Raw genomic sequence first — 10330 nt, 5'->3', positions numbered from 1 at the left:
TAATTTTCAATAATACTTCCGTTTTTCGTTATACGTCTTAAAGACTCGATATAATGAAGGCAAACATATAGTACACGTATTGTACGCGTACACACGTATTTTAATGATTGTTCAATATCAAAGAACCATAAACAAAGTCCACAAAACAATTCAAAACAATTAATTACTATGTACCAAGTAATTTACGAAATCAGTAAAATATTTAAATATTCACTAAAGAAATAATAATTACTAATTAAAGTAATTAAAAAAAGGCTAAGGTATTACTTAATTACATGTATTAAATTAAAGGAGTTAGCCAAAATACAAGAGTGCAGAATATAGTTTTATATTTAAAAAAATTTCAAATATAAAACTAAAAATAAAAAAATTAAAACAGTATAGCCGCACGGCTATACAACCAATTTGCTGATCCTGACCATAAAATAGTATAGCCGACCGGCTGTACTCCTCAGATAGAATATTTGAACAGTATAGCCGTACGACCATACACCAAAATAGAATATTTTAAAGTATAGCCGACCGGCTATAACCTGTGAATAGCAAACTAAGAAAATAAATATAAACTTATTATCTTTAAGTCAATAAAATTCTTAATGAGTAATTAATCGCAAAGTAAACCATAAATAAAACATATGCAACAATTAAAGTGATTAAAATACACAAATTCATATTATGGTATTTATAAAACTAGTCAAGAGTATTATCCATTACGTTTAGGCCATTACCAAGGTATAGCTATTGTTCCCTTTTAATTCTTTTTTCTTTTCCAGAGTTATTACCCGCATAAAGAATTTAACATGCCCCCCATTTGATAAGCGTGCGCACGTAATTTTCAATAATACTTCCGTTTTTCGTATACGTCTTAAAGACTCGATATAATGAAGGCAAACATATAGTACACGTATTGTACGCGTACACACGTATTTTAATGATTGTTCAATATCAAAGAACCATAAACAAAGTCCACAAAACAATTCAAAACAATTAATTACTATGTACCAAGTAATTTACGAAATCAGTAAAATATTTAAATATTCACTAAAGAAATAATAATTACTAATTAAAGTAATTAAAAAAAGGCTAAGGTATTACTTAATTACATGTATTAAATTAAAGGAGTTAGCCAAAATACAAGAGTGCAGAATATAGTTTTATATTTAAAAAAAATTTCAAATATAAAACTAAAAAATTAAAAAAATTAAAACAGTATAGCCGCACGGCTATACAACCAATTTGCTGATCCTGACCATAAAATAGTATAGCCGACCGGCTGTACTCCTCAGATAGAATATTTGAACAGTATAGCCGTACGACCATACACCAAAATAGAATATTTTAAAGTATAGCCGACCGGCTATAACCTGTGAATAGCAAACTAAGAAAATAAATATAAACTTATTATCTTTAAGTCAATAAAATTCTTAATGAGTAATTAATCGCAAAGTAAACCATAAATAAAACATAAGCAACAAATAAAGTAATTAAAATACACAAATTCATATTGTGGTATTTATAAAACTAGTCTAGAGCATTATCCAATACGTTTAGGCAATTACCAAGGTATCTATCTATTGTCCCCTTTTAATTTCTTTTAATTTTCCAGAGTCATTACCCGTATAAAGAATTTAGCATGTTCTCCATTTGATACACGTACATACGTGTTTTTCAATACTACTTCAGTTTTCCGTATACGTCTTAAAGACTAGGCATAATGAAGGCAAGCATATAATACAGGCATTGTACGTGTACACACGTATTTTAATAATTGTTCAATGTGAAAGAACCAAAAACAAAGTCCGCAAAAAAATTCAAAACAATTAATTACTATTTACCAAGTAATTTACGAAATCAGTAAAATATTTAAATATTCACTAAAGAAATAATAATAACTAATTAAAGTAATTAAAAAAGCTAAGGTATTACTTAATTACATGTATTAAATTAAAGGAGTTGGACAAAATACAAGAGTGCGGAATATAATTTTATATTTACAAAAATTTCAAACAAAAAAATAAAACCGTATAGCCGAACGGCTATACCGTTAAATTCAATTTGCGGTTCCTGACCTTGGATTAGTATAGCCGCGCGGTTGTACTCCTCTAATAGAATCTTTGAACAGTATAGCCGTACGGCTATACTCCAAAACAGAATATTTTAAAGTATGGCCTCCCTGCTATACCCTGTGAACAGTAAACTAAGAGAATAAGTATAAGCTTATTATCTTTAGGTGAATAAAATTCTTAATGACTAATTATTCGCAAAGTAAACTATAATTAAAAAAAAATGTAAAAATTAAAGTGATTAAAATAGACAAATTCATATTATGGTATTTATAAAATGGAGTTTCACTAAAACTCCCAAAATGGGGGTTGAAATTATAAAAAAACCCAAGCACTATTTAAACATATAAACACACCCAAAACCCATCATTACACACACTCAAAACCCATTTATAAACACACCCAAAAAGTTGACTTTGGGGTTTATAAAACTAGTCAAGAGTATTATCAATTACGTTTAGGCCATTACTAAGGTATAGCAATTGTTCCCTTTTAATTTTTTTTACTTTTCAAGAGTTACTACCCGAATACAGAATTTAGCATGTTCCCCATTTGATACACGTGCGTACGTAATTTTCAATAATACTTCCGTTTTCCGTATAGGTCTTAAAGACTCAATATAATGAAGGCAAACATATAATACACGTATTGTACGCGTACACACGTATTTTAATGATTGTTCAATATCGAAGAACCACAAACAAAGTCCACAAAACAATTCAAAACAATTAATTACTATTTACCAAGTAATTTACGAAATCAGTAAAATATTTAAATATTCTCTAAAGAAATAATAATTACTAATTAAAGTAATTAAAAAAAGGCTAAGGTATTACTTAATTACATGTATTAAATTAAAGGAGTTGGCCAAAATACAAAAGTGAAGAATATAATTTTATATTTTTAAAATTTTCCAATATAAAAAATAATAAATAAATAAAAACAGTATAGCCCGACCGGCTCGCCTAATAGAATATTTGAACAGTATAGCCGTACGGCTATACTCCAAAACAGAATATTTTACAGTATGGCCGGGCGGCTATACCCTGTGAGCAAACTAAGAGAATAAATATGAACTTATTATCTTTAAGTCAATAAAATTCTTAATGAGTAATTAATCGCAAAGTAAACCATAAATAAAACATATGCAACAATTAAAGTGATTAAAATACACAAATTCATATTATGGTATTTATAAAACTAGTCAAGAGTATTATCCATTACGTTTAGGCCATTACCAAGGTATAGCTATTGTTCCCTTTTAATTCTTTTTCTTTTCCAGAGTTATTACCCGCATAAAGAATTTAGCATGTTCCCCATTTGATAAGCGTGCACACGTAATTTTCAATAATACTTCCGTTTTTCGTATACGTCTTAAAGACTCGATATAATGAAGGCAAACATATAGTACACGTATTGTACGCTTACACATGTATTTTAATGATTGTTCAATATCAAAGAACCATAAACAAAGTCCACAAAACAGTTCAAAACAATTAATTACTATTTACCAAGTAATTTTACGAAATCAGTAAAATATTTAAATATTCTCTAAAGAAATAATAATTACTAATTAAAGTAATTAAAAAAAGGCTAAGGTATTACTTAATTACATGTATTAAATTAAAGGAGTTGGCCAAAATACAAAAGTGAAGAATATAATTTTATATTTTTAAAATTTTCCAATATAAAAAATAAAAAATAAAAAAGAAATAAAAACAGTATAGCCGAACGGCTATACCGTTAAAACATAACCTTGGAATAGTATAGCCGCGCGACTGTACTCCTCTATACTTCAAAACAGAATATTTTAAAGTATGGCCGGGCGGCTATACCCTGTGAGCAGCAAACTAAGAGAATAAATATAAACTTATTATCTTTAGCACAAATATGCAAAAGTAAAAAATATTATGGTATTTATAAACTAAGAGAACAAATATGCAAAAGTAAAAAATATAATTTTCATTTAGGTGTCTTAATTAAATTTTCTCATAGCCCAAGAGCCCCATGGCCCATTGCCCAAGTCTATGATTAATATAATTATTATTAATGAAAGCCGAATCCAAAGCTTGGCCCAACTCTCCAATATTAACCACACTTACAAAACGGTAATAGTGCTTTGTTTATAAACACGTTTATAAGAGTGTGGATTTTTGATTTGGGATTTTCAAAAAGGGCACCTCAAAAGATAACATATTATGGTCAACGTTAAACCTTAGAAATTTTATATTATGCTGTCACTTTTAATATTGTAGCTGGGAAACTTGTATATCTTTGGGACAAAAATGAAGAAGAAGAAAACAATGACGAAGAAAATGTTCCTAAAAAGAACTCACGTTACGAAATCTACTTTCTGAAAGGTACGGGTTTGCCCAATGTGAAATGACTTGACCCACCTTTCACAAGTCAATTTTTGAAAGGACAAAAAGGAAAAAAAATATGAAAAAAGAAGAAGAAACAAAATAAGAAAACTAGACGTTACAAATCATAACGGCTAGATTTTTGTTTCAAAGTTTGAATAGAATTCTGAGAGCCCTCATTTTGAAATTTCATTCCTTTTGTCTTCGTTTCCTTTCCAGGACCCTTCCATTTTTATCTCTCTCTCTCTCTCTCTCTCATCGCCCCCCATCTTCAAGATCTGTCTGCAACTGATCTTGAATCTTTAATTGTAGTAATGGCTCCAACGCCTTCTTCTTCCAAATCCAATCACAGCCACACATCTCTGATGAAGACCCCACAATCCAAGCAGCGTCTCCAGTTCTTGAAAGCACACCCATCTCCAAACCCTAACTCTGCCGCAAAAGAACCACCCGCAGAGCACCCAGTTGAAGTCCTAGCCCGAATCCGAGATTACCCAGATCGAAAAGAACCACAACCAACATCGGTTCTTCAGATCAATCCTCAAAAGCAGAGTATTCGTGTCCGTGCTGATTTTGGGTACCGAGATTTCGCTCTCGACGGGGTTTCTTTATCGGAAGAAGACGATTTGGGGTCGTTTTACAGCAAGTTTGTTCAGTCCAGGATTGACAGTGTGAAATTGGGTGAAAAATGTACAATAATGATGTACGGTCCTACTGGTTCAGGCAAGAGTCACACCATGTTTGGGTGTTGCAAGCAACCTGGGATTGTGTACAGGTCGCTGAAAGACATTCTTGGCGATGGTGGAGAAGATGATTGTGCGGGTTCTATGGCTGGGGCCTTTGTGCAGGTCACTGTTTTGGAGATATATAATGAGGAGATTTATGATTTGTTGTCAAGCAATGGTGGCGGAGGATTCGGCTTTGGATGGTCAAAGGGCAACGGCTCCAATTCTAAGGTGATAACATTAACTGGGTATCTTTCTTTTTGTCCATTGAATTCTTGATGATTTATGAGTTTTATTTATTTATTTTTAAATTGTTCTTTGTGTTTAGAACTGTAAGCCTGAGTGGGTTTTCTGTGCAAGTTTCGATTTTTAGATTTTGTTGTATGTGGCTCACTGTTGATTTTGGTTAAGTTGGTTGTGTTGGCTCAAATTGGAGAGAAGTAAAATTTCTGACTGTTTTCATTTTTTTGAGAGTACAGCACTTGTGATGATGATGAGTTTTCTGTTCAAGTCTGGATATTTGGATATGGTTGTGTAGGCTAAAATTAGAGGGAATGGCTCCAATTCTAAGATGATTACTGTAACTGGATCTCTTTTCTTTGACTGAATTCTTAATTATTTATGAGTTTTCTGTCAAATGTTTTTTGTGTTTAGAACTGTAAGGTTGTGTTGGCTCAAATTGGAGAGAAGTAAAATTTCTGACTGTTTTCATTTTTTTGAGAGTACAGCACTTGTGATGAGTTTTCTGTTCAAGTCTGGATATTTGGATATGGTTGTGTAGGCTAAAATTAGAGGGAATGGCTCCAATTCTAAGATGATTACATTAACTGGGTCTCTTTTCTTTGACTGAATTCTTAATTATTTATGAGTTTTCTGTCAAATGTTTTTTGTGTTTAGAACTGTAAGTTTGGATATGGAAATGGATTTTCTGTGCAAGCTTGAATTTGTAGATTTGGTTGTGTTGGCCCCTGTCAATTTGGTTGAGTTGGTTGTGTTGGCTCCCTGTAAATTTGGTTGAGTTGGTTGTGTTGGTTTAAATTAGAGAGAACTCGTTATAAAAATCTCAAGACTCTCGAGGGAGCATCTCGTGATGATGATGATAAAGGTTATATTGTATGAGGGATGTGGCTTAGTCTCAAAAATCATAGAGGGGAATATTCTTTTTGCTGCTCTTTTCTGCACTAATACTTGTACCTGCAGGTTAGGCTTGAAGTGATGGGAAAGAAGGCAAAGAATGCAACCTACATTTCTGGAAATGAGGCTGGGAAAATTTCCAAAGAGATTCAGAAAGTGGAGAAGAGAAGGATTGTTAAGAGTACTCTTTGCAATGAAAGAAGTTCTCGGAGCCATTGCATGGTAGGATCCTTGGACTTTCAAATATATGATAATTCTTCCCCAAGTCTTGGCACTAGTTGGATATAACTTGCTTTCTATTTCTGCACAGATAATCCTTGATGTCCCAACAGTAGGAGGACGCTTGATGCTTGTGGACATGGCTGGCTCTGAAAATATTGAGCAAGCTGGCCAAATTGGATTTGAGGCAAAAATGCAGGTAATGTCTTGGTGGTGCTTAATTTATGCTGATACTGTATGCAGCACTTTCATTGTCATTGTAACAAATGTGAAATTATGGTTATATTGAATTCACAGACTGCAAAGATCAACCAAGGAAACATTGCTCTCAAAAGAGTGGTTGAATCCATTGCCAATGGTGATTCTCATGTGCCTTTCAGAGACAGCAAACTGACCATGCTTCTACAGGTAACTTTTATTCACACTAATGTCAGTTACTAAGGATTATTTGGTGCCCTGCCCTCTAACCTTGTATGTGAATGACAGTTCCCATGTTCTTTTTGTGCAGGATTCTTTCGAAGATGATAAAACAAAAATTTTAATGGTACTGTGTGCAAGCCCAGACCCAAAGGAAATACACAAGACAATCTCCACCCTTGAATATGGTGCAAAAGCAAAATGTATTGTCCGTGGCCCTCATACGCCAATCAAGGATAAAATTGGGACTGAAGATTCATCAGCTGTTATTTTAGGATCAAGGATTGCTGCCATGGATGAATTCATCCTTAAACTGCAAAGGGAAAATAAGCTCAAAGAGAAAGAGCGAAATGAAGCACACAGGGAGTTACAGAAGAAAGAAGAAGAGGTTGCTGCACTGAGAGCTAAACTTGAGCTTATGGAAGGGACGGGATCTGGGAAAAAGGAGGAAGAAATCAACTTGAAGGTGACTGAAGTGGCCCAGACTCTGAAACGTGAGTTGGAAAAGAAGTTGGAGGAATGCCAGCGTATGGCAAATGAGTTTGTTGAATTGGAGAGGAGGAGAATGGAAGAAAGGATATTGCAGCAGCAGCAGGAAGTTGAAATGCTGAGGCGGCGGTTGGAGGAAATTGAGCTTGAGCTATGCCGCTCAGGTGATGGAAATGATAAGGAGAGTGGGACAAAGGACCATGATGAAACCCAGTTTGCCAAAAGGTTGTTAGGGATCTATGCCAGTGATGATGCAGGAGGAATGGTAAAGTCAATGGATTTGGACATGGATGATCAAGAACCTTTTGCTCGTGAGGTGAAATATGTAGGTGGGGTTGCTTATCAATCTGACAGCAGTATTGTAAATGCTGTAAACATTGATTCTTTTGAACCAAAATATGCTGATAGGGTATGCCTAAGCACTGTTTTTGAGGAAGAAGAAATGGAAGAAGAAGAAGGACTTAAGGAAAATGTGGAAGCTGAAGAAGTGGAGAAAGAAGTTATAGAGGAAAAGAGAGTGTGCATGGTTGATGGGTCTAGCCTCCAGAGTAATTATAATATAGGATCCCTGACATCTTTACCTAAGGATTATCAACATACACCAACTGTGAATCGGCCAAGCAGAAATCCAGGGGAAGAAGATGGCAAGGGGGGACCAGATGATAGGCTTGTCAGGATCCGCAACATATTTACACTCTGTGGAAACTACAGAGAGCTCTCTCAACATGTGACAAGTCCAGCACCTACTGTTGCATCAGTTAAATCAGAAAATGAGCAGAAACTGACAGAAGAGATAAACAAAAGTCAAGTATGTGATGAGATGGCATTGGCTTCCAAGGAGAACTACAACCCTTCAGATGTGGTCACTGATGCAGATACTGAAGTTTATGTGAAATGGGAGGCTTCAAAAGAGAATCCAGGGAAGTTCATTACAACACTTAAGGTTGTAAAAGATGCAAGCCTTGCTGACCTGCGAAAGTTGATTGAAATTTATCTTGGTGCAGACAATCAAGCATTCACTTTTCTCATGCTTGGGGTATGTCATTTCTAAATTCTCTAGCTTGTTGGTCTCATCTTGAAAAATGGAAAACTTTACTAAGACAATCATGCTAACATGGTTGTTTTTATTTACAAAAAATTTCTTATAAATCAAGAAATATAGTGCATCTCTGTGATTAAGAAACACTTGATTCAAACTTCTATTGTGTATATATGCAGGACCCCACTGGAGCTTCAGTACCAAAGGAGAAGGAAGCAACAATTCAGGCCACTAAGCTTCCTCTATGCAACAATAAATCAAATGGCTACCTTGCTAGCTTGAGACCACTGAAGGGAATGCAAAGCCCAAGTCAGCTCCCTTTAAGTCCTCTCCCATTGAAATCAATGGAAAATAGACTACCACTCACCCCAAGTTCCTGCTTCGCTGTCCAAGGTGATTGTATGACACCCAAAGTAGCACCAAACTTAGGTTCTACTCCTTATATTACTGTCAGGAGACATTAGTAGTTCTGATTGTGTTGGTTGTAGGAAGTGCACTTAGACACTGCAACTTTTGTAATGAAAACTCCTGTGTCAGACTCAGACAGTGCAACTTTCAACCATATTTTGGTTGTTTAACACCCAGAAAGTAGGATCAAACTTGTGTATTGAAAGTGCACTATATATAAATATGTTTCTTTTGATTGTGCCTCATGTTTGTGTCCCTCTAATTTCTTTTGGTATATATGCCAGTATGGTTATGTACTGTACATCTTATGAAAGTTAGTGAACTGAAAAGATCACGTATTACAGTGCTAACCCAATATTTTGAAACAATGCAATGTAAGTCATCCGTTAATTTATGAGTGAGAGAACACCAAATTTGCATCACATGGACAACTAAAAATCCTAACAAAATTCAGCTGCAATTTACAAATGTTTTAACAAAAAAAATAAAATAAAATACATAACTAAATAAATAAATTGAAAATCATTTTTTTTAACTGGGATTTTGTTAGATTGGTTGTGTTGTCGTGACTTGGAGAGGAATACACATAAAATTTCTACAAACAAATATTTTCTCATAGTTCTCATATTTAAACATGGTATCACAACGACGATTTTGGAATTGCTGACTCTTATTTCAAATCCCCCGCCTATGGGGGTTGATTATTTATAAATTTGTATTTATTCAATCCTCATGGAGGTTGCACCGACGACTTCTTATCTCCTTGTCAACCAACCATAGCGGAGTTGAGTGTCCAGTGGCTAAGGTCCGACAAATGCAGATTTCGACCCTAAACTTGATTTTGAATAAGGATCCTATTTTGATGACCCTAAACCCGATCCTGAATCAGATCCTATTTTGACGACCCCGTCCCCGACTATGACGATGACCTCGACCTTGACCCCGAATCTGTCTCTAATTCAGACCCAGATCTCACTTTGACTCCGACTTCAACCCCGACTCACGCTCAGATCTCGATCTCGATCAAGATTCCTACTAAACCAGTATCATATGCATCTTTTGCTGCACAGATAATGACTTCCCGACTAACGACCCCTACCCATGGCGAGATTGCACATACTGTGGTGATCCGAGACACACTCGTGAGACTTGTTTTAAATTGCATGGCTACCCCAAATGGTAGGCTACTCTCAAAGATTGAACACAACGCGATACAACCAGTAATGGTACTGGTTATGAATTCCATACTTCGGATAAGAGTGATTCCATGAGCTGGATAATTGACTCCGGTACAACTGATCATATGACATTTGATCCTGATGATTTTCTGAATACTATCCAACCCCAACGAACTTGTATTGCTAAGGCCAATAGAGTTACTTATCCTGTGACAGGGGCTGACACTGTTGCACTCTCATAATCTCTCTCTCTCTCACTATCTAATACTTTACTTGTCTCCATCTTTGTCCAATAAAT

The 10330-nt window shown here is 34.8% G+C and overlaps 1 protein-coding gene across 1 annotated transcript; it reads left to right on the top strand.

Moving 5' to 3' along the window:
- The first annotated feature begins 4564 nt into the window (after positions 1-4564).
- LOC103324199 (P-loop containing nucleoside triphosphate hydrolases superfamily protein) lies at positions 4565-9099 on the top strand. Its single transcript, XM_089045864.1, has 6 exons — positions 4565-5379; positions 6349-6504; positions 6593-6700; positions 6799-6909; positions 7010-8443; positions 8626-9099. The coding sequence occupies exons 1-6, from the start codon at positions 4738-4740 to the stop codon at positions 8908-8910; spliced, it is 2736 nt and encodes a 911-aa protein (XP_088901990.1). The 5' UTR covers positions 4565-4737; the 3' UTR covers positions 8911-9099.
- The last annotated feature ends 1231 nt before the right edge of the window (positions 9100-10330 follow it).

This window comes from Prunus mume, linkage group LG2 (genome assembly GCF_029339155.1).
Source record: "Prunus mume cultivar Tortuosa linkage group LG2, ASM2933915v1, whole genome shotgun sequence".
Classification (NCBI taxonomy): Eukaryota; Viridiplantae; Streptophyta; class Magnoliopsida; order Rosales; family Rosaceae; genus Prunus; species Prunus mume.
Note: the sequence above shows the minus strand (reverse complement) of the source record. Positions and strands in the feature narration are given on the sequence as shown.